The 25,918-nt window shown below is 41.5% G+C and overlaps 1 protein-coding gene across 12 annotated transcripts in view; it reads right to left on the reverse strand.

Annotated features, from left to right (window-relative positions):
• The window catches only part of ncam1a (neural cell adhesion molecule 1a), a 312,169-nt gene that overhangs the window by 84,299 nt on the left and 201,952 nt on the right, over positions 1–25,918 (reverse strand). For all 12 annotated transcript variants that reach the window (XR_003929355.1, XM_030068570.1, XM_030068568.1 and 9 more), the window contains exons 2-7: positions 14,904–14,978; positions 11,252–11,458; positions 9,868–10,011; positions 6,021–6,158; positions 3,299–3,416; positions 125–285 (exon numbers count right to left, since the gene is read on the reverse strand). Coding sequence is in view for 11 of the 12 variants with exons in the window: in XM_030068570.1 (XP_029924430.1) it covers positions 125–285; positions 3,299–3,416; positions 6,021–6,158; positions 9,868–10,011; positions 11,252–11,458; positions 14,904–14,978 (843 nt within the window). In the remaining variant the exon portion in view is untranslated. The remainder of the gene's footprint in view (positions 1–124; positions 286–3,298; positions 3,417–6,020; positions 6,159–9,867; positions 10,012–11,251; positions 11,459–14,903; positions 14,979–25,918) is intronic.

Below are 25,918 nucleotides of genomic sequence, written 5' to 3' on the forward strand. Positions count from 1 at the left end.
TGGAAAAACTGTAGAGAAAGGTAAAGCAAATGTCAATAAGTGCAAAAGAAAAGGCCAGATTCAGACAGCTACAAAGAGGTAGTGTTCCTTTCGCTACTGTAAGGGAATGGAGTTATTCTCTTACCAAACACGTTCAGGCTGACTTCCTCAGATTTCTCTCCCGCCTTGTTCTTGGCAATGCAAGTGTAATCTCCTTCATCCACTTTCTTGACATCTTTTATTATCAATTCTGAACCATCCTCGTTCAGGCTGTACTTATCATCCGTTTCAAGGACAACGTTGTTACTGTAGAGGAGGGAGAAGGGAAAGACACACGGGGTTCACATCACCAATGTTTGCTTACACAACTCGAGGGGCCTACAAATAAGTTTCTTAACTCACTGACAATGATGTGTTCGGGGTTTTTATCTCGGGCAGAAAGCAGCTGGTAAACAAAAAGGGCTGGCAGACAAAAAAGCTGTCCTCTATGCTTCTGAGTACATATCTAATGTAGAGACGGCGTCCAAAGTTTTTGATTTGTTTCAGCTCCCCTCTAATCCTCTGTGTCTGTGTTTTTGTGAAGGCCATGCACCCATTTGATGATGATGAATTGTTGTGTAACAGAATTTTTTTTTTTTTTTTTTTTTTAAAGAGAGGAAAAATCCACCATGTTTAACCTTTTACATAAGCAAAAGATTCCACAAGACGCTATAGCCATATTTATAGAAGCTGGTGAATTATTTGTATGCTTGTAGCAACCATCCTGAGGCATCTGCAGGCAGAAGGTGAATGACAGGCCTGTCAGCAGCCCTAGGAAACCATAACAAATAGAGCTTTAGCCTTCTGTTCTTCCATTGCCTCACCCATCTGTCCTCCCAACATCCTTTTCAGTCTCACGTCTGCCTTGGACAGATCTGATCGTAAGCGTTTCCTCGCCCTCATCATCCGCATCGGCTATCATCTCCGCCGCATGATAGACAGCTGTGACCATCATCTGAGTCTTCAGTAATCTTATTCACTTTAATCTCTGCAGCAAACATTATGTAAAGATTCCTCTGAACTGCATATCGGGTTTCCGGATGACACCAGCTAGTGATGCACCAGTAAAGAAGACAGTACATGGAACCGACAAATGTACTGAAGGGAGATGGATGTTTATTATTTATTAAAGCTGTCACAGTTGAGTGTTGATCAAGCTGCGGAGGCCAGGTTTTGACACTGCATTTGTTACGGGCCCGATTCCGGCTGTGTGAAGTTATGTGGGTCTAATGTGGTTTGAGAGATGCATGTCTGAGCATGTTTCTAGTCAGACTTGTGTTCAGTGTGGAGACTGGGAGTCAGATTCATTAAGGGATTGTGCATAGAGCGCGCACTGTCTCGCCAACCTCATCAAATCAGAATACCATGCTATTCATTACAGTAAAATTGAACTTTGGTAGAGTGCTGGGTTGTGCAGTTACCTGGGCGTTATACGAGTCCACAGGGTGGTGAAACACCCTCATCGGCTGCTAATCCACAACACTGTATTTATATGTCCGATATACTTCCACAATGCAGCAAAGGTGATCCCAAATTAACACTTTGAGCACATAAAAAAACACAAACAAAGCAGATTATTCTGATGTAAAAAACAAAAAAAAAACAAACGAAAAAAAAAAACAAGTCCCGGTAGACATTTTTTGAGTAAATTTAACAGATCTTTCCTTGTTATTTTCCTTTCTGAATTGGAAAGTAGATCCAGCAGGTTGTGTCTGCAGGGAAGTTCTGCGTTGTAACATTGCACGACGAAGAAACAACCTGTCAGTGCTGATAGTAGTCACAAATAACTACACAAAAAAACTACACAAAAAAGGGTACCGGGACTTGTTTTCATATTGGAATACTCCATTTTGTTTGTTTGATGGTTTATGTGGTAAGAGTGATATTTTGGGAGTATTGTGGTATTTTGGGTATTGTGGATTATCAGCCCAGAGGTGCGCAGAGAGACTAATGAAGATATTTCACCATACAGCCTGACATTCTACTTAAGTTCCATTTTGCTTTAACTGGGGACAAAGAGTAGAAAAGGTCCCTGTAATGCTGATTAAAAAAGCCTCTTGGCACTTGTCATGGTCATCAAGTTTGTGATCAGATTCTCCAGCATTTCATGTTGCATGATAAATTTTTGTTGCAAAATATAAGATCCTTTAAATGGCGGCGTAAAGGCTTTGTACAGACTTTGTCCACTGGTAATGGCTGCTAAATTCGCTGCAAGACACAGCATTGTTACCAGCGAGGCAGACAAAGAGGGGGAGAGGGGCCTTCTGTCCCAGAATATCAGATCAGAGAATGCTCCAATTATAAAGAGGCTTTAGGGTGCAAGGTTGCCAGCCTCGGCGGTGGATAAAGCTGAGACAGAATGTGCACTTGCTATAGGTGACGTGCGTGGTGTCTGCCTGTGCAGTTCTCTCTTCAAGTGTTTGTTTTTAACCACAACTTTATCTGCAAAAATGTCTCAGCGAGTGAGACAGAAAGTTTGTGCCCCTAGATGAAAACAGCTGAATACAAAAAAAATAAGCACAGACTGTCCTTGTGCGGTGCGATCTTAATATGGACTGGAGTATTTGTGGCATGTGCACAGGTATGCAATTAGAACAGTTCTTTTGAGCATGAGGAAAATGCTTCTCAAATGTGTTTTTCATGCATCTTCATCAAACATCTTCAGTAATTTCCTACAAGTTTGATTGATTTGATTTAATACAGATTGTTCGATGCTTGTTATGCTTCAATATCAGACCATGGCCCGCTTTTCTCCTTTTTATGGCTTCCTTGCTGAGGCTTTGCCTTTACATAGCGTGCACCTTTAATTCAGTTTTGCTTGGAACAACAGAGCACAAAGATTGAATTGGCAACATGCCTCGGGACATTAACCGCATAAAAACAAATGAAATGCCTTTGACTATTTTTCCTATGAGCGACCACTGAACTATTTTTTCACATCAAAAAATAAGTACAATATCAACAGAGAAGTTCCTTAATTACGGCTGTTTTCTACTAAACTGGAAGACAAGCCGCTCTCCAGTTGCATAATTTATTGCCTTGAAACTGCAAACACTTGTTCCGCCGGCTGAACGTTCACAGGACGTTATCTCTCTTTGTATTCCTAAACATTTGCTCTTGTGCATTCTGCGTCCTGGTGGTAAATGGTGGCAAATATCCTTGATCATTCATCTGTGCACATGACTTGTCTGGCTAACACACTGGCTCCTTGGTGTGCCATTAAGAACTGCCAGTCAGCTGCTTTATTAATACAGGCTAATGATAGCATTGTCGTGCGTACCGGGCCCAGGTGACGGTGGGTTCAGGGTAGCCGTCGGCATCACAGGCCAGCATAGCAGAACTGCCGATATCTGCCGTGGCATTGACTTCTGTCTGCCTGGTACGGATGCTGGGAAGCACTGAAGTAGAAGAAGAAATCGTGAGTTATGTTATAAAAGCACAATCTTAACATAATTGTTCAGGACGTGAGAAACCACACATACAGTTCATTAGATAAAAGTGACACGAGCAGCGCTTGCATGAAAACAAATCCATGGGGAATTCTGTGAGAAATGGTTGAATATCTCCCCACATTGCCTTTGTGACACTTAAAATCCTGTCTTTGGATTTGTATATTATAACATTTCTGGGTTTCATCAGACATAACTGAGTTGAAGTACTGAAGCGTGACAGCACTGCATAAAAAGGTGTTCACAAAAGACCCAGGCCAATCAGGAGGCTGCGGTACGCGAGGCAATCACATCATTCACATCACATCAACCCAGTAATCTGTGTATACGCTGCAGACTGATGTCCTTATTTCATCATTCACAGCGAGTCCACATTTTCCATGAAGGCTCTGAAAATTAAGGTTGTGCTAGTGCATGATCTAAGCTGATCTCCAAGAAAAAATATATGTTTAGGCCCCCGAAGAGTTTAATGTGTACATTTTTAGCACATGAAAAACCAATGACATAACCCCTGATTGGACAAGAAGATTGTCTTGCACCAGTAATAGTTTTAATGTTGACTCTGAGCACTAAAAATATTTTACTACTCTCTAATAGTTTTAGTAAATGTAGGCCAGAGAATACACACTCACAGTCTGTAATATTTTTCCAGTATGTGGATGACTAAAATATTGGCTGTGCTGTTACAGTGTATGCAGTTGCCACAGTGGTGGCTTGCACCAAGAAACTAAAATTAAACCGTAAAATTAGAATCAACCAAATGACTGGAGATGGCGATGACATGTAAAGTCAAGCAGGGAGGTAAAAGTTCCTGGATCAGACTGTAGGATATGCCAGTGATATTTAAAGGCTTCGTAGTAGGATAAAAACTGGGACAATAAATTGTAATAAATTGCCCAAGTTACAGGCAATTTCTTGGCCCTTTTTGTGGCTACTTTTGAAAAGTTCAGCACCACGTTTTTGGAGTGCTTCACTGTAGACCTGATCCACCCGGCAGGCTGGGTAACCTCGCTGAGGAAAGCTGGATTTTAGTTGCTTCTTGAATTAAAATCCTCTGTGGAATGACATCCTTTTCTCGGTCTATAGGATGAGCTTTTAGGATGGCTTTTCTTAAGGGGCACAGAATGGAAACTGATAACTCACATGTATAAAAAGTGAAACTTTTCTTTACAGTAATCTAATGTAAAATTCAACTCCCAATCATCAGTGTTACCTTAGAAAATGCAAGGTGTTCAAGTGCTTGTTCACTTTTTGTGGTACTTGTGCACACACACTCATCGTTATTTGCACTGACGATGAAAAACAAAACTGCCATAATTACGAGTGAAGATGTACGCATACTCATCCGCAAGACAACTACAAGCCTCAGAAGCACCTTCATGTGGTCAGAGTTAATATTACTGGCTAATACTAGAACTAAAATTATTCATCAACGACACTTTTCCTGGGCAAAAACAAGACAAAAACTAAACAAAAATAAACGTTTGTTGACAGAAATGATGAAAAAATATAACAACATATTCGTCAACAAATAAAAAAAAGAGACAAAAATGCTAGAAATAGATGGATGACAATACAACTCCTGACCTAAGGTTGGAGGGGAACAGATATATGGGCAAACTCTTGATATTTCTGATATTAAGTACAATATAAAAACAAAATGCAAGAGGCTAAATGAGCAGTTTAGACAAATCTATGCACTGAGGTCACTAACAAATAAGTTAATGAGGAATTGACAAAGGGAATTTACAGATTACAACTTCTTCTACTGACTAAAACCACTGACGTTTTTGTCGACGAAAACTGAAAAGCTAAGTCCAAACAGCTACGACTAAAACTAAATCAAAACCGGCTGTAAAATGAACACAGCATGTGGTATATTGGTATGGAGGGTCATTACATTGAATGTTCCCCATGAGGAATCACCTGGTAAATCCTGGAAATTAGTGGGCTTATTAAAGAGGAACTAAACCTCAAATTACATCTGTGAGAGCCTGACCTCTAGTGGTGGAAAGCAGGGTGCGTGGTCTTTGGTGGCAGGTGATGTCGCCGCTACTTTTCACCACTAGAGGTCAGGCTCTCACAGATGTAATTTGGGGTTTAGTTCCTCTTTAAGTCGGTTTAGTCCCTGAAATAAGCCTCCAAGGTTTGAATGTGGAACTGTGGAACCGCTTGTTTATTAACAGTGATGAAACTAGGCCATTGGTTTGCTGTGTATAAATGGCCTGATGAAATGATGAGGTGCTCCACATTGGCCTGTATCTTTTGTGGACGTCTTTAGCGCTGCAGTGCTGTTTTCACTCAGTTGCACTTGATCTGAGGTCAAGGATGGGTTTTTTTTTATCTTAAAATAAAAAGACTGCAGGTGAGTGGACTATACCTGTAGCTGAAAAAGCTGAGCTTATGCTTAAAGAATAGATTCCTGTGGTTTTAGTATGTACATGCGAAAGTTCTCAAATGCTTTTATTTGTCCCTCGCTATTGAATTCAAATATGTTGAGTCAGAGGGTGGGCAGAGAGTGGAGGGGAAGATGAGGAGAGTTGCAGCACTCACCATTAACAATGACCTTGATCGTCTTGAAGTCGATCTCTCCCCTGGCCATGACACGTGCCTCACACGTGTACATCCCCTCATCGGTCTTCTTGATTCCGCGGATCTTCAGGTGGTTGTTGCCCATGACCGTGAATCGCACTGCAACAGAGAGGCCAAACGCAGAATAATCACTGATCAAGACCCATATTAAAGACTTCAATTAAACGACTCAACAGCGATTTCTAATTGCTCAACTTGGCCTACATTGGGGTTGGGAAAGAAGTTAAATACTCAATATCCAGGGAAATGCTGTGCTTCACCCTCACGGGAACCACACTGTGTTAAAAATAGAGCCGCAACTATTTCTGGTTAGCTGAGCAGGAAAAATCCAAAAGGAGGGGTATGTTCTATTCTTGAATAGAGCGATATAGTAGTTTAACACTAGAAAAGGCAGTGGATTTTGGGGATCGAAGAGAAGGGACCCAGTTTAACAGGGAAAAAGGATTATGAGTCCTATTTCCTTGTCTGATTTAGAAAATCTGTCAACACTAAAACTAACAACACTGGTGCAAAAGGTCTAGGTAAAGTTACAGAGGGGCATTTTTAAAGCTGAGATATTCCAATACTAAAATTCAAAGCAGTTCTCATTTGACTGTGGCTTGGTCTTCCTAAACATGTGGCCACTCGCCTTCCTTTTTCCTTCCATCATTGTGGCATGATGCAATTAATATTACCATGGAATTGAAAATAAATTGAGTTTGTCACATTGAAATCAGATATGGTTAGCAGCTAAATTACAACATCAGTGGGGCAGTTTAAGATTAGTCCAAAAAATTGGATAGGGTTACATGTTTTTACATAGTTCAGTGTCTCTGTAATAGCGCAGGTGAGATTAGAGCCTCTGGTCTGAATATAAATGAGACCACAATGGAATAGATGTCACTAAATTGTAGCTGGCAAAAAGAAATAGCTTATTTCAGAGTCTTGTGAATGTGAACCATGATCTGTATAAATGCTCCTCCTCTGGCAGGCATGAGGTTATACCGCAGTAATGGTGTAACATCAAAACGTATGTAAATAAGCAGAGAATCCCCTTTAAGTTCAAGGTCCTTGTAGAAAGTGTAAAAACACTGTCAGACCACATTGAACGGACGTCTCTTTTGAAGTGTTAATGAAAATGTATTTGTGGAAAAATGAAGCTTTACCTAACATTAGGGTGAAATATATGGAAACAATTGGAAGGCTTGTAAAGTGAGCTGTAACAATGCAGCATGCAGCTCTTGATACGGTAAGGTCAACTGGTGCTCTGAGGAAAATTACATAAGCAGCTTGAGTTTTTCAGTGTCGGTTACAATTAGTGGTTTTTCCAATGAAAAACACATTCCTTGTCCGGCGTCCAAGAATAAGGCAGGCACACCATAACACTGTGGTGACTCCAGGCTCTCCAGCGGTCACCAAGGGAGGGGTACTTTAAGGTTAAAATAGTCCCAGTCCAAGAGGAAAAAACAAAATCCTGCACCCTGTCTCACCTCCATCTCAGCCCTAACACAGCAGATTTGAGCTTGAGTTATACAAACACCTCTCAGACGCAGAGCTGCTCTGGACCGGCGCTGCCACTGCTCATCCAAGGAAAGGAACTACTGGCTGCTCAAAAAGTCACTGAACGACGCCAAATGAAGTCATGCGCTAATTTGCATAGGGATATATGTGCTACACCATTCATGCTGCACCCCGTTCCAAGCAGAGAGACAGGCTATGCTGTGTATGAAAGGTGCTGCAACCGTCAGACCTGGATTTCATTAGATAAGCAAGAACTGTGAATTAGCAGGAGCATCACCAAATGCATTCAACATGTTCACACTTTCCTCGAAAAAAGTCACTTAATCTATTGCTTGTCTCTTGTAAGGAATTATGTCACCGGTATTTTTTCCTCCTTTTGGTAACCAAGCATCCTCATGTGTTGATCTAAAACCCATACATTATTTAAGCTCACAACAGCTATATTAAAATGTATGTATATATCAAAAAACAAGTTTTTATTCCAAGAGCTCTTTGCCTCACAAGCAAACCAATTTCAAAGTCATCATCAGATTCTGGCGTATTGATGAACTGATCTTGGTCTGACAGTCTGACAGATGGCTTCCAAAAGGACTTATCCTCCGGGAAGTGCAGAAGGGAAATGAAAGAAAGCAAAGGAAGAAAAACATTTGCAACATTGAATATGATGGAATATGATTAAACCCTGTTTTATGTGAGAAGGTGGCGTTCGACTGGGCTTGATATGTAAAGTTACCTAACATGTTAACAGTATGGATTATGATACTGATTTGCTGTGCATTCCTTAGTGCTTGATAAAGGTGCATGGGGGATTGGGGACAAACTAGATTTTACATTGAGCCCCAAAAAGAAATGGCCCTGAACCAGAGGCTCTAACCTGCCAAAGTCTGCAACAGTGCACTAGAGGAAGAAATAATCTTATTGGCTGAATTAAGGCCCAACATCCAGGTTTATAGAGGGACAAAACTTGCATGGCAAAGAAGAAACTCTAACATATATACATATAAATAAACAAAGAGTAATGTCTTTTATTCAATTATGACTACGGCATTCATGGTCAGCAGGCTAACTAGCTTACCTAGACTGCTATAAGCTAATATTGCTCAATTAAACCTGGGAGGTCTGCCAGGCTAATGAGCTAACCAACATATCCTAGTATGTCCTTAAAGCTGCAGTGATTTTCTGACCACTAGAGGGAGCCCGGAGCACCAACTCAGTTCATAAATACACAAAGCCACTCCTCGTTCTCCCTCCCCCTACAACAGCAACTCGCTTACAGGAGCTGAAAGTAAAGACACAAGTGTTTTTTTTATGGAAATGTGGAATACATTTTACCTTTGCAAGGCTCCTGTTGGATTACTTGGATTACTTTGTCTCTGAGCTTCAAACTGTGGTGAAACTGCAGACTTTCACCTGCAAGCTAAGCTCTGGATAAACTTTTTCTGTCGCTGCACTGCTGATGCACGAGGCTTTTTCATTGTCTGCGGCATGGAGACAGTGATTTCGGTGATTTTTAACCTGGATGCTTTTGTACGTTGCACTTGTGCAATTTATCTGAAATTTGGATCCGTTTATGTGCAGAATGTGCACTTTCAGAGACGCTTTGAATGAAGCTGAAGTGGCGAGGGGGTGAAGTGGAGGGCAGAGGAGGATAGAGCTGAGACAGACATTTAGAAAGCTCAAAGCCGGAAATAACAGGCAGGCTATGAGTTGTACGGGCGGAAAGAGACCTACGATGATGACTATGTGACTATGTGACTGATACATAGCAATGGGTCATCTTACCACAAAATATGCACAAAATACTGCATCATGTAGCTTTAATGTTAGCTACCCCTCCCTCACTCCTTATCTCTCTCACTCGGCTTTAGTCTAATGTTACTTGCGAGAAAAACTGTGATTCTTTGGCTCAACCCACTGAGATTTGACTCATCCAATAAGATTATTTCTCCCTCCAGTGCAGCTCTGCCTCCAAGAAATATTTGTAATCTGCCCTCACATGTCTTTCTGGAATGAAAATATCCAGTTCTTTCTGGGTCAGAGGATACACTGTCCTTTTTCATGCATCATCCATTAGGTCTAAACTCCTGCAATGCTCAAAATGCAGGGCTGTTCACATAGGTGATGGGCAGAGGGAGAGGGTGGAGATGAATGTAGTGTTGCAAATTGATTGGAAAGTGTGAATCAACAAAGGGCTGGCAGGAAGGTGAAAGCTGAGGAGAGCAGGGATATGAGATTAAAGGTAGGGATGGAGGCCTGAAGGTGAGAAGGCAGCTCATGTATTGGCGCGTTTGTTTTTGCACGGTCTTACCGTCTTTTGCAAACTGGATCTTAGATCCCTTGTGCTTCCAAATGATAGTGGGCGGCGGTGAACTGACCACATCGCAGATTATGACGGCGTCGTCGCCCTCGTTGAACTCCTGTGGGTTGGGAGCATTCTGGAACGTGATCTTTTCTGAAAGAAGTCAGATCAAACAAAAAAAAAAATGTAACCGCTGTACTCCTACCTTGCAGTGTGAAACTTTCATGCTACATAAAATATTGACATTGTATAATAAGAGAATTACCATAGGATCCCAGCTTTACCGTTCATTAGTAGTGTGATGAGATTCCATATGGTTGAGATGTTTATTATTATGTCAGTTTTTAGATATTCATAGATAGTGTGGGTGGGAAGCCAAGAAAATACAAAGTATTATGGAAAAAAACTGGTCAAGGCAGCAGTTAAAGCTTGACAGAGCATCTGAAATTACAGCAGGAGATATGCATATTTATTATGAATAAACACTATCATCTGCAATATCATGCCAATGTATACCATACAATTTTTCTGAATGACCTTTTTAACACCATTTCACTGAATGTTTGCAGCGACACTGAAAAATTAATAGTGAAATTGTATGTTTTTCAGCCTACATACAGAACTGTAGCCTCTTTGTGTTTCCCTACATGATGGTATAAGAGCTGGGTGAGTTCAATACAAATGTTCCAAGTGGTTCATTATTTCATTATTTTTATGTCCAATTTATAAATTGATTGAAAAAGTCGGTTATGAAACACATCCCAGCCATTTTAAAGTACCTCTCCTGCAACAAGCAAACCGCCGAGAACCTGAAACGGGCAGAACAGTAGGCATGTTGTGTGTAGAATAAAAGCATAGAATCTACTTCTGCAAAAATAAAAAATAAACAAATGCATAAAACATTTCCAATATCGTTCAGCCCTACTCCACAGCGAGAGCTTCAGTCTATAATAAAATTTATGATTCCACTATTTTTTAAAATATTTTTGCTGTTCTTAATTATTTTTCTGTCATTGGTGTCAAACATGCTAATTTTATTTATTTAATTCCCTCACTGCCTCACTGTGGGTACTATTCTCGTTAGTGATGGAGGTATTATGAAGCTGGATTGAGAAGCATCTGGCTGGCTTGACGCAGATCATCAAGCAACATCTATTTGCTACAGATAAAGTTACTTTGAGGGATTGTTAAACCAAAGGCACAGTTTGCAAAACTGAGATTACTGACAGTCATACTGAGTTTTTTTTTTTTTTTACCCCCAAGGGGATTTGTAAAAATAAACTCATGCCTAGGAGCTCGCTGTCGGAAAAGTGACAATCAAGTCAGACTGCAAGCGGAGAAAATGAGCCCTGAGGCAGCACGCCAGGAGGGATGAAGCGGAGGTGAAACTCACGGAAGATCTTGACTTGCACCGTGGCCTGGGCCTCCTTGTCGCCGTTCTTGGCCACGCACTTGTAGATGCCGGCGCTGTCCACGTTGGCGTGGTAGATGGTGAGGGTGGACATTCCATCGCTGCGGCTCACGGCGAGGTCCTGCCCGTTCGGGAGGATCTTCTCCCCACTGGGGTCGTACCAGTCAATGTCTTTAGCATCTCCTACCACTGAAGGAAAGAAAAAAAAAGAATGATGAATCAAGGGGTTGCAACCACAGTGCTGGCACTCTGGTAGGTACAGTTCTGCAGGAACAGACTTGGAAAATGGGCAATAGACAGAAGCTATGGCATATAACCAAAGTAATGAGCTTTAACCCTTAACATTACATATTCATGGCATGTGCCTTGGCCTGCTGTTACACAAGGACACTCCTTATGTATTTAATTATTTTCTCACCACAGGAGCAACAACTTGCACCAGTTCTGGCCCCGTGCATACAAAGAAAACATCACTTTTTGTCATCCAAGGTATGCTTCAAACAGATATAAACCAGTCTCCAGATGTGACTGAGGAAATGCCAAGACAGTGAATGTTACATAAACCCTCTACAAGTCTAAGCAACCAATGTCTACACCCTGTAAATAGAAAGCAATACTGGTATCAAATGTCTAGAAGGCATTATTCTATTTTGAATGAATACCCAACCGTTATTCCCAATAAATGACTTCTTTTCAAGAGCAGAAATAAATATTTCAGCTGACACCTGAGAAAGAATGGAGTAAATTATTTGTATTTATTCTCTGCGATGAGTGAGTTATTTATTGGAGGCGGAATATGACTAAAAGAAAAAATCAAACAACTTTGAAGAAATGTTCCACATCACTCACGTTCTTCAAAAGAGGGCTACGAGCAAAGACGTTTCTCTAACCCTTGAATCATATTGATGCAATCTCATCTATTATGGAATAAGAGGCCCCCCTACAGGCATTCTGACATCCTTTTCAGTTGGAGGAGAGTTCAAGTTGAAGTCGTACCCTTTTAGAACAAGAAAGAAAAATCACTTAGTGCTTCAAAGTCAGCGCTTCACCTTCCACACTCGCACAGATACTTTGCTTTCTTTTCATGCCCCCTTTCCCTCACCAGGGGTCTAAAGTAGTGCAGCAACAGGCCAGCAGTGGGAGGCAACTGACCGCTCATGTAGATATTGGCCTTCCTGGACCACCATACATCCATTTGCATAACTGCTTATTTATTTAGGAGTCCAAAGAAAGACCCTTTGAAAAAAAGCGTCCTTTCTGTCAGAATTATATTAGACAATATTCTAATCAAAGGTCAATAAGATGCTTTAGCAAGGGATGCTTAATGTCTTCAATGACCTGAGACAATTGATAAGCACGATGAGGACTGGAATCAATAAACTACAGACAATGGCTATGAGTAATAACAGACCGGGCCCCTCGGTGACATTTTCATTTAACTCACACACTCAACACATTCATAAAGACTGAGCACCAGGTCCACGGCACATTCATCACGACCCCATCAACCCTTATAAATGTCATAACTGGGTGATAATAACCGGCTCAAAATCGCGAGCCAGCTATGAGAAGCCTGGTAAAAAAGAAAAAAAAAAAAAAATGCCTGGCTTCCTCCCTTTTCAATGTGTTACTGTGGTATGGGAACAAGTTACTGCTTTCACTTTTTGGTTGTCACCATCTGGGCGAACTGGAACAGCATTATGGGTACAGTTGGATGTCAACATAAAATATGGCGGGATGCAGTATTATTTGTCCCCCCACGGATTAGAAATAAGCTACTGTGTCTCAGCCAAAAAGGAAGGGGGAATATTCTGTTAACTGCTCCATTCGTGGCAAAAGGGACTCAGTCACAGGCGATCAGAGGTTGATGTAAAGCAGCTTAACATGAATAAGACCTTAACCAAAGTATGACCAATAGCCAGGTTACCCAGCCCATGTAAACGCAGCCTTATCTCCGACAAGCTGTGTGTCTGGCTGACATCCACACATGGATTTCATGGAAGCTCGCTGCCTTCATCTCAGCTGAGTTGCAGTTCTTCTCTTGATAAACCTGCCGGCTCCGAGACCTTTCTATTATTATCTCTTCAGGCTACACCTCATCCCCGCCTCTCCTGAGCCCTCCTCCCCTACCTGCACCTCTGTGATCTTAGCTTCCCACTCCATCCTCTGGAAAAAAATAAAATAAAATCACTGCTGAATCATTTTGTCTTTTTCAGGTTCTTAGTAGTATCTAAAAATATCACTGGGCCTCTTGCAATGATGGCTTGTAGCTAATAATTGGATTTAATTAAAGGGATACTCCACCGTTTTTGGAAGAAAAAAAATATTTAATTTCCTCCCTGTCTGTTCTGTAGGACAGTAGTGATGCTATCGGCCTCTCATTGTTACTGAGTGCTGGCTGGATGCTCCACATGCTAACTGTTAGCCTCCTGCCATTGAAGTGGACTTCCCCCCGGCTAACATTTTTAAAAATAACCACCATAACCCTTATGGAAAGAAAATATATTTACCAGTATATTACATTAAATATATTACAGTATATTACAACATATTACATTTAATATATGGAATTACAATATATTTAAAAATGTTATGTATTTGAAAATGTCTTAGCAATACATGGAATAATATAATGGTGACACATATATAATGATGCAATATATTTATATATATTGCATCAATATATTTTAATATGGAATAATACATAAGGAATTGTGCATTTCAGATATTACAATATATTAGAAAAAAAAAAAAAATATATATATATATATATATATATATATGGAAATGTATTATCTATCATATATCCATCTATATCACATGATATTTTCCAATATACTGCAATATATTTTTGTTTCATAAGGGAAGCCACTCATATTGTTAAATGAGAAAAGTTTGGGTTTGATGGTTTGTATCAGAATTTTTACAGGCGGAAATGTTGACAGTTTCCAAGGAAGGAAAAAAAAAAAATCAACAGTTGAACTATTTTCTTGCATGGTCGAAGCTCCCTGCACCGTGCCTGCACAGGTAGGTGAAGCGTGTGAGGAAGAGAAGAAACTAGCCAGAACATTATTTACCAGGTATCCTTAAGTGCTCTAAAGAAAACATGTGCTCAGTGTTCAAACAGCAGCAAACTGAAGCGAAAGTTACCGGATCTGTGTGGCTGTCGCAAACAGTCATTTGAGCAAAGCCTTGGAAAGTGATACTTGTAAAGTGAAGTTAAACCTTCTTCGAGTTTATTAAAGTGGTTGTTTTTAAGAATGTTAGCTGGGGGGGAGTTCATAGCCTGGATGTTATACTTACACAGCAGACAATACAGTGCAGTGTAATGGTGTGCCGACTGGTAGACTGACTGATTAAATGAATCCGAGCTTATTTGAAAAAAAAAAAAAAAAAAAAAAAAATGCTGTAACATCAAACCATCTAAATTGTAATCAAACTATTGTCCTCAGCTGATTACTCCAAGTTATCAGCTTCAGCCTGCATGCAAACATAATCAGTGATACACATATTTGGATCCATTCTGTTGTCAGTGTGTGTGTGTGTGTGTGTGTGTGTGCATCTCTCTGAAGAGCGTCAGGTTAATCCCTAACGTGTACATGTGCCGTGACGGTATCTCACACATCACTCTTACCTTCGCAGAGGAAAAATTTGGACTCTCCCACACTGATCTCTCCTTGTGATGGGGTGATTTCCACCTGGAGCGAGGCTATAGGCAGAGAGAGAGAGAGAGAGAGAGAGAAAGAAGAAAATATTTATCAGATATTGGTACCAGCAGGGTGAAAAGTGACACGTGGACCAAAAAAGAAAAAAAAAAGAAAAAAAAAAAACACAGGGCTCAAATAGAATAAGTTTTCAGGGCATACCCTCTATGAATGAAAGGCAGGGATTTTTTTTTTTTCTTGCTAGAAGGTCCAGCATTTCCAAGTGCTGGCATGTGTAAGAGCATGTAGTATTTTCATTAGGTCCTTGATACACTGCCATGATTGAAATTCCTGTGGTAGTAACCTGTAAAGACCAGCTGATGCTAGTTTTCAAGATCGTTTTTTTCCACTTTTCTTGGCAATTCAAACTGTTTGAGGATGCAAAAACAAGCAGAAGATTCATCCCTAATTCCCTGGATACCAGATAAGATCATTTCATTTTACAAGATTAGATTGTTTTATTGAGGATTTGCATATTGCATATTCCTTTTTGGAGAATGTTACCTTTGCCTCCGTAGGTGAATGTTGTAATGTTAGTTAAGGCAACTTGTGCTATGCAACTTATTTTCATCATCTGTTCATTTTTCTTCCTTTTTACACTTTACACCACTTACTGACTGTTTAATGTTAATAGGACCTGCTAATGCAGTCGCCTCTATAATCTTGGTGAAAGTAACACCAGAAACAGGATGGCATGGCATAAAAAAAATCCAGGTTTTTGCACCCAGCACATTCAAGGCGTGAGCTGTAGATACTGCATCTACCTGCTGACCCCTAGACAGCCAGCTGTCTGACAGCTAACAGAGTTAGAGCATGATCGGTTCTGCAGTAGGCCTCTCACAACCGCTTTAATTTAATTGGAAGGACAGCAGGCAGGGTACAGCAGGATGGCAAATGTAATCTGGGTTATTCAGTATTCTGCGCTGAATACTGGCATAGAACAAAGGATAGGACACATCCGATCCTATGTATTGGTAAACTGTCATATTCACTCACTGAAAAACACCGGCACAGATTATGGCACATTCTGAATACAGAGACTGAGCGTAAACAAGTCCTGCCCACCCAGCCAGAAGGAACGAATATTCCACTGCCCTCCATTGATTTGTACTGTGTGACCATGTGTCCTTGCTATTTTGGTTCATTAACAAGCTACATAAAAACAAGCTGCTGTGTGGCGGGATGCTCTAAAAACAAGGCCAAGAATCAAGATTTTATGAGATCCCACACAGAAACTCTTCAGTCTTTAACTTGGAGAAAATGGATTCAGGCGATAAGACGTTAGGATGTGGAAAGCTGACCTTCAGTATGTTCACGTGTGCAGCAGGTATTTTGTTCCTGGCCGATCAAATATGCAACAGACCATTTTCACAGGCAGACATTTCGACATGAAACAGCAGGTAAACACAGGTGTTAGTAATAGCAGATAGCACAACAACAGTGGCAATAGTACCCCTTAACTCAAAAATGTGTTTTTACCCTAGTTTCTTAAGAAATTTGCCAAAAAAAAAAAAAAAAACATTACATATGGATTGATTATCAAATACGATACAAGTTACAAATCGGTGTGCGAGCAGGCAGGGGGGTGGGCGGGGACTATTTGCATATTCATAGATCTGTGCATACTTAATGAGTGCACAGTGTAGAGTAGTTTTAAGGCATGAAGGGATGTTTTTTCATGGAAAAAAATCTAATTATATAATATTGATAATCAGACATGATTTTTTGGGGGGGTTAATCAATGGCCTGTGTTTACCCTGCTATCTCAAATCAAAATGGCTACTGTAAAAAGGGTCCAGTGTCAGTTTTAGCTATGATAAGGTCAACTATGTCACTGTGAGCTAAATAATCTTTAGTGTATAAAACCTGTGCTGTACTGGGGTGTGGTTAACTCTGTATTCACAACTTAGCTTTCTCGCACGTTGCTTCATGTTATGGAGTCCTCAGCTGGTTAATGTCAAACAGCACACCGGCTGTATGTGGCCATAATCATAGTTGCATCACGTATGACACAATGTGTTTAGGCCTTGAAACTATATAAAGCAATAGCTAATGGAAATAGCACAGGCTCCATGGTCAGTTCTCAGTGGTTTGGAGTAAACTGATCTCCAGTATTCAGTAGCAGCTCGTTCACAGCTTCAGTAACACTACCTGAAGATGCATCCTCTCACGCGGAGCTCATGAATGTCACCTGACTGGCAGATCTCAAGGTGCTGTCTTACTTTCCTCTCGTTAGGTGATTTAGAAGGAATGATACCGTAAATCAAAGCATATCCGTTTCCTGAGACTCTAATGCACTTCATCTCTCAGTATCAGCTAAAGCCCTGACACCGATGAGATTTAGAATGCGTCTGCCGAGAAACACCTGGTGTTTGTTCCTTCCTGCGCACTCACTGCGGATTTAAGATCAAACCCCGGTGCATTTAATGAGCAATGTGTAAAAAAGATGTGAGAATTTTCAAAGGCTTAATCAGCGAAGCTTCATGATTTATGCTTATGTGCGCTGAAATCACAGGACATGTGATTTTTTTGAATGTGACACGGTTTAATTTAGGACTGTTCTCTTCACAAGAAGCTCTCCCACCGCAGGGATCTGTGGTGTGAGAGTGAAGCAAAGACTACAAAGCAGCTACAGCACCGAATCCTGATCCAGAGCTTGACAGAGAAATCCCGCTGAGCTTTCAGCCTGTCGCCACTTCACACAAATGAGTGCGTCAGTCTCAGCCCAATTCTTGCAAGGAGATTCAGGGGGGGAATGGTTTGCAAGGAATCACAAAAGGCAGGTAGCCCTCTATCATCATAGCACAATAAGACAATTGTGTTTCATAAGGCTATAAACTTCTTTAGGAGTACAACTGTGAGTAAGTACACAGACACAGCAGTGGCTTCCATTGTCCCTTTTCCCCAAACACTCCTTGTTGTGAAATGCTATCATTACTAGGCTGTGAAGCTGAACCTCAGCCAAAACACTGGGTTGAAGTTTTTTTTTTCAAAAGCATTTAAACTGGAGAAAAACATGCACATCTCTATTACACAAAGAGCTCAGTAAGTGTTTGCAAACCAACAGCATGCTTGATGTTTTCAGGCATTCTTCCATAACTTTTCTCTGGGAGTTTCAAAGTAGCATCAGCTAGAATTTAAAGCCAAATTGAACTCGGAGTCAGATGTTGGGTTGTAGAGTTACCGGGTTGTTATGTGAGTTCACACGGTGGCGAAACATATGCATTAGCTGCTCTCTGCTCCCCTGGGCTGCTAATCCACAATACTGGATTATTATCTCTCCATTCCACTCCAAACAGCTCCCAGAATAACACTTTTAACACAGAAACCAACACCAGTAAAGCTGATCTCGCCAATGGAAAAACACAAGTCTCAGTGCCCATCTTTAGTATGCAGAAGGTTCCTGCAGACGCCACCTGCTGGATCCACTTTCCAATTCAAATAGGAAAATAACAAGAAGAGCTGTTTAATTTCCTCGAAAAATGGGTACTGGGACTTTATGTTTTGTATACTGACATAATCCACTTTATTTGCATTTGTTGATGTGCTAAAAGTGCTGTTTTTGGAGGCTGTTTTGCTGTGGAAGTGAATGGAGAGATAGAAATCCAGTGTTGTGGATTAGCAGCCCAGGGGGAGCACAGAGCAGCTAATGAGGATATTTCACCTCCATGTGGAGTCATGTAACACCTGTGTAATTATACAACCCAACACTGGGCCAAAGTTCAATTTTGCTGTAAGAGCATTTGTTACCGAATGGAGGTAAAGGAACTACAAGCGTTTTTACACAACCTTTATATGTAACAGATATGATAACCCTGCATATATGAAGATTAAAACTGAGTTTTTTTGATGCTGTAAATCATGTAATGTGATGATGCCCAACAAGCAGCAATATTGATTTCAGAGAGCCTTCCAGAGCAAGACTAATACCCCCCCACTGGCATGGCTGGAAACGTCGTACAAAGATTGATTTGCAGGAAAACCCCTGTTCTCTGCCACATGAATGACCCGGCCTTTGTTACAGAGCAACATGCAGGCTCTGGAGGCATCGGGTGCTGCTGTCCGCGGCGTGTTTGCTTTTGTAGGCTGGAGGTAGATACAACGAAAACAACATATCCATTTCCTTCCTTCACCTAGCAGATCGGAGATACCACACAGCAAACCCTAACAATGCATGCCTCCTAAGACTAAGACAACCCCGCAAAAAAAATCCACTGATCATATCTACAATACAAAAGACAACAAGGTGGAGTTCAGGCAGTGTGGGAAAGGTAGCTATTCCCAGAGTCAATTTCAGTGCATAAACCTTCAATGGCCACTTGTACAGCGTCTGCGAGATGTAGTGGGTTTTGAATCCCAGATGTCAACAAAAGTGCAGCTCCACATCTCTGCTGAGAGCCTACTGAAAGAAACTGAATGACTGTATAAAACCTCACCGAGATGGGAAATCAATAACCTTAATTACTCAACAAGTCGCCAACAGCACCTCGACTTTTCCTTGCTCGTATTAAGATTTGGTTTCTGCAGCTTTTGCGCTACAGCTCTGGACACCAAACCTTTTCCGTGCAAACTTCTCCTGCCAAATGGAGCAATAACTTTGGTGTTTCTTAACAACACATCAGGGATAACGCAGCGCTTAATGATGTAAACAGAGTCTGTCGGTAAGAGTGTCGCGTTTGAGAATGTGCAGGGATTTGAAACGTGCGGCGGAGCAGTCATCCCCTCAGTGAGATCCCGGTTAAATTTGTAATGTCGCTGATGGCTTTAACACACATCCAATTTGGGCTGGATACTCAACAAACTCTACTTTAATGAATCGCGCTGCAAATGACAATGAGGAGATTTCTCAGTTGTCAAGTGCGGCTCATTATCTGGATGTTCTATCATTTTCGGAGCTGGGGGAAAGAAAAGACGGTGTCACAAATTACAACTTTCCGCAGCCAAAATGTCATCTTTCGTTTTGAAGTTCCCAGCAAATGACTCTGGCAAAGCGGAGACTGTCCTAAATTGTGGGAATGAAAAGGTAAACTTAGAAGCCTGGAACCAAAAGGTGATTTTGGGGAAGGGGATGTAAGTTAACAAGAAGGATGGGAAGAGAGAGCCTGCTATAGTCAAGAAAGAGCTTAGATAAAGGGATGAGGCTATCAGTGCTCCCTCATGACACCAATCTAATATCTTTCCAGCACTAAGCCTGTCCCTCACTTTCAGCCCTCTCTAAGGACTTATAAAGCTCTTCCACTCTCAAGAGTTCTTCTACACCACTCCTCATTCCTCCACTTAGACGTGCTATCCGGCCGTTCCCTCATCCGGCGGCCGAGCCCTGTTCTTCAGCAAACAGCAGCTCTGCTATACGGAGTTGTCATCGAGATTAAGACGTTCCTTTGGTTAATTCCAATGGCAAGTGTATGTGGGAAAAGAAGGAACTACCCTGTCCCACCGCTCATTATGCAAGAGAACACATCTGCCTCTTTCGGTGATGACAGTAACATTGAAAGCGGCGTGTTATTTTATTTATTTGCTTTCAGAATTCAACCTCTGCTCCGCTTTCGTGCACGGACAGATGCTCCCATTTGTATCATATTTGTCAGCCGGCACCGATCTACGCAAAACACGATACCCTTGTCCCTGCTGGAATACTGGTCTGTGGCTCACTACTACAATATTTGTGTAGATCGAGGATGGCATGATCTGAATGAAGAATGTGTTTCCCCCCACGCCACCCCCTCCTGTAGTGCTGGGAAGACACACCACCTCCGGGACACTCTGCCACACTGGAGTTTTCATGTTTAGAAAAGTGGACCAGCCATGACCAATTGCCAAACCTCACAATTCTCTGTCAACCACCGGGACAATTTTGCTACAGCTCTCGAAGAACTCCATACAGAAATGCCTTCCTGACTCAACCAGTGCACGTAGGAGGCTTTGTCAGCTGCAGACTGGAGTTTCGGCTCGATCCACATCTCTTGGAAGCAGAACAGACCTTCTTTTGCAGATTTCGACATGAAATTGCAGGGTAAACGCCGGTGTCACCAATAACACTAATTAAGCCTCTGTTCCATTTAGCTCGAACAGAGCCAGGGTCCTGCTGTTGTGTATGCTGGCCAACCAGAAAGGCTCTGCTACACCGACTGGAGTGGAACCTTGATTCATTTCGTTAATAATCCCTGTTACCAGAGAGTGCAGATTGCTAGATAACCCGGATAACTCTTTGGCTACACTGCATTTTGGCAAGAGCCCCAGGCTTCAAAGCTGTACCAACCCCCGTGTCTTACCTCTTACCATCGCTCAGCCAGATCAGCTGTGGTTCTTTGCTCTAACCGGCGAGGTTTAACTCAACTAGTGCGATTATTTCTAGCGCCAGACCACCTATGTCCCCCAAAAAAACTGTGCGAAATAAACTCAAATCTACAGAGTTTCAGCGCCTTGTCGTTTGTATTTCATTCTTTCTAGGCGACCACAGGTTTATACCCAAAGATGACAGCTCCTGCCACCGAACCCCACTGTGCCCTATTTTTTCTTTTTTTTTTTTTTTTTCCGGTGCACGATCTAAAAAAAGAATGGACAGGTTCTGTTTCCCCAAAACCATCCGGCGGTGGAAATTAGAGGACACAACACCTCCAAGACACCAAAAGTTTACTTTGCCGCATCCAAGTTAGGTCAAACAGTATCCCTGAAATGTATGCCAGCAGATTTTCCTCCCAGCCACTGTTTGTGGAATAATTTGTCCTCAGCAGCTCAAAGGCAGTACAATCACAGACAGTGCTGGATTTGTACCATGACTAACTTGTGCTAATCAAATCAGTGTACAGGCTTTAATAAACAAGCGCGTCAGTGCAATCATGGAGATAATGCAATTACATCATGACTACCTTGAATGAATTGATGGGATGAGCGAATCAACATATAGTCCTCAATAAGCCGGGAGAGTGTCAGTGGTTTACATAAAACAGCAGAAGTCCACCGTTCCTTGCTTGCAGGCATTTCCCAATTAAACTGACATGCGTGTTTAAATAAATAAGGACAGGTGCGGCCCTTTTTTGGAAAACTCAGAGAATTCGAAAGCATTCATTAACAAACTTTTGTTCATTTGTCAGTGGCGGAAAAAGAGGGGAAAAGACTGCAAATTATATTACTACCTCCCAGCAACACACACACACTCACACACATTCTCACACACACACACACATCCAATTAATAGCTGGCCAAGCACATGTAGCAGTACACCACAGCCAAACTCAGATTGATTTTAATGAGTCATTAATTTCACAATGAGTTAAGGAGAAAACTTAAACTGAAGGGGAAAAAAAACTCAAAGCTACTCATGGCGAGCTTAGAAGTGATAGCAAGCTTTTAGCAAGTCATGTATTAATGTATTAATTTACTGATAATCCATCCTCACTTTGAAGCAAATAAGCCTGGAAGGCTCTGATGAACAAAAGATGTGAGCGGTGGGCATTCTCCAGCGAGGGGATTATGGACACGCTGCTACTGTAAATAGGCAGCGGTTATTTGACTACTAATTATGGAACCGGATGAATTTATAGGCCCATCATTAGTTCATTCCAGGATCTATGAGGTTGCGGGGAGAACAAACAAAGTCTTCGACGCGACTGGAGAGGACCTGAAGTTTTTAGGCAGCTTTTTTCCCCGTCTTGGATCGGGAGGCATGCATGCCTAATTGGAGCCTGGCAGCCGGCGATGACTGGCTTCATTACAATGAGGCTACAGCAGTCAGCTGTTGGTGCTTAGCATGCAAGTCATGTCTTCCCAAGCACACACTAGGCTGGGGCAGACGCAGCGCTGCGAAGGGCCACATTGGCATACATACATCTCTGGCGCGTAACCACAGAAATCAAACATCTGAGGGTGAAGAGGGAAGGATAGACGGGGATGCATCCTATGACTTTTGGCAGCTGGGACGGGCTCTTTTCCGTCGTGAAATCAAATGTTTATGAGTGCATAAGCTCGCACAGACGGCCCCTTCATGGCTGCACACACACACGCACACACATACACACACACACACAAAAGTTGCAAAAAGGTAACATTGCTTGCTCCGTCCTGTGCCAAACGGTCGGGGTAAAGGGTCAAGACAAAGAGAACGAGGGGGGTGAGCGGGCTGCGATCCAAGCACGTTCCATGTTATCCCCTCGGTGCTTCCTGATGACACAGTTCACCTCACATGCCCTCCACTTGGGGAAGAGGAGTGTTTTTGTCTCACGCTGGGATATATCTGACACAAGTAACACACACTGCTCACTCACACTTTGCTTTGTTCGGAGCCTGGCTGGACGAGCCGTCCGTCCACCTCTCCTCCTCAAAACGAGAGACGAGGCCTACTGGCAGCTCAGAGACTCCAAAGCTGAAAAAAAGTTTTTGTTAATGTGATCTGGCGTAGAAAGATAGCGTATTAATCACCAGTCACCAGCCAGTCCGCTGCCTCTTTCTACCCTGCTTCTGCGCATTTAATTTCCTTTCCTGTTGTGTTCTACCTGCTTTTACTCATCCGTTTCTTGCAGTGATTTGCTTTTAATGGAAAGTGCATTATAAATACAAAACATTTGCCTTTTCATTCTCCTTCGTGTTATTATTATTAGCATTTATATGCAATTGTAAGTTGGCCCTATTACATAAACAAAACATAATTTAATGTAAAAAATATATTTATATCACATAAATTACCATTTTTATTGTATTAATTGTTGTTAGTCGTAGTATTTGCTGAACAACTATAACTCCACACTGTTCAACATTATGTTTTCAGTATCAAAAGGATCTCTACCCTCTATCATTAACCTTTTGTAGGTGTCAGGCACCGCATGAGGCCGCAAAAAGTCGCCTCCGTGCGGCGTTTGAGGGTGTCAGGCCTTAATCAAATTGACATAGACATGTCAGCTACTAAGCTCCTTCACTTCACATCCCTCAGTCATTCACCAGCGCAGCTTTGTCAGGATTACAGTTGTTGCCATCATTCCCCCACCCGCCACCACTTGAGGTGTCATCCGACTCCATTACTGAAAGATGTCAAGAGAGTGAAGCAGAAACTAGAGGAGCACAAATGTCTTCTGCAAAAAAAAAAAAAAAAAAAAAAAAGTGCAGTTTAAGTCCTATTTTTTTAGACGTCTCAAAGTGACACGCTTGAAACCGATTGGTCTCTTTCAGCTCCAAAACTGACTAAGTATAAAAACTGATGTGGCATGGAGAGATAGTGTATTAAAATGAGACAGAAAGCTTGTCTCCTGATCTCGACTGTTTGAGACTCCCCAGTGACAACAGATGATTTCTTTGTGCAGCAGAAAACAGAAAAAAAAAAGAATCTAATAACCAAGTATAGATACATGACCTGGGGGATATTCATTTAGATCACATCTCATCAACACCTGGGAACATAAAATTTGACTATATACCCGTGTGTGAATCCAGGTCGGACCCATGTGGGAGGCATTTCACAAGCAGCCTCGCAAAAAACAGGAATATGAAGCTGATATCCTGAAATCTGAGCATGATGTCTCGAAGTGGAAATATGTGCGGTGCATAAAAAAAGTGAGAGAAATGCATTTTCCCATCACAAAAGTGTGGAGAAATGATGGAGCGATGACAAGAAAGTGGTAGTACGCTGACAGTGAAGGTATGGAGGTCAAGGAGAGCCAGAAGATTTCTACGGAGTTTGTCTTATTTCACCGTGACTCAAAGCCTCTCTCCAATCTGGGTTTCTAGATGTTTTAATTGCCTACGCTTAAGTAAAGGGCGATTCATGAAGCAAACAGAGAAGAACGATCAAAGAACTGGTTTTCATTTGGCTATAATAAATGTTAATTATGACCACCGACTGGAATGCAATTCTTTGCAATGGCAGCGATTCACATAACTGGTGCTGGTCTGAATGGGAAAGTCTGTCATCGTTTTATTGTCCTACCACCTTCCACCATGAATAGCTAATTGCATTCATTTTCAGAACCATACCACATCAGCAGTGAACGTTAAGAAATCATGGTAACACTTTACAATAAGAGCACAACAATTAACGTTAGTTAACATTAGTTAATGCCGTAATGGTTAATTAACTGCTAGTAAATGATTATTATGGCATTTACTAATGTTAATAATATCTACAATAACCCTTAAATAACATAAATTAATACCTTAGCATGAACAGCATTAGTACATGATTCTTAGACACATTAGTTAACGGTTAGTTAACTGTTACTTAATGTTTATTACGGCATTAACTAACGTTAGTTGTTGTACTGTTATTGTAAAGTGTTACCCTAATCATAATAAAACGTTTTTTAAGGGCGGCTGGTGTCATCATGTTTACATTAAAAGTTACGAGTCTCCTGTCCTGCAGGTTTTTGTCCCAGCTCTACTTTTGCACACCCGACCCAATTAAAGCCCATGCACCTTCATGCACGCCCTGCTCAGGTAGATCTGTTTGAACCAATCAGCATGAAGCCTTTAAGTGCAATATCATTACCATTCCCACCAGATCAAGACAGACCTGCGCACGTGAGGCCACTTCCTTGACTGTCTTAATGGGCTGTCACCTTAAACGTCATCAAAAGAGCTAAATTAATCAATCAAAAAGCTGTGCTGTAAATGTAGCGTGCATCTAGTTGTAAAATATGAAGAAAAATACACAACATATGCAGATTGTCATTGTTTGTTTAGGCAGGTGAGGGACCCTAATTTGTTCATTGCTGCATCGTTGTCATTGTTTAAAGACAAAGCTGCTCATAAACCAGACAACAGCTCATGGATCAAAAGAAAAAGACTTAGATTATGTAGCTTATTCATCCCAATGGGAATCAGAGTGTTAAGTGTATGTATTCATCGCTCTACCAACGCCAGTGGGATATTTTCCAATGTTTGTTTGTCATCCAAAATGCTTTGCATCGGGTGAATTCAGATTTTCTCTCTAAACAGTACGTACTCCCCAGCTCCCTAA

Source organism: Myripristis murdjan, chromosome 14 (assembly GCF_902150065.1).
Source record: "Myripristis murdjan chromosome 14, fMyrMur1.1, whole genome shotgun sequence".
Lineage (NCBI taxonomy): Eukaryota > Metazoa > Chordata > Actinopteri > Holocentriformes > Holocentridae > Myripristis > Myripristis murdjan.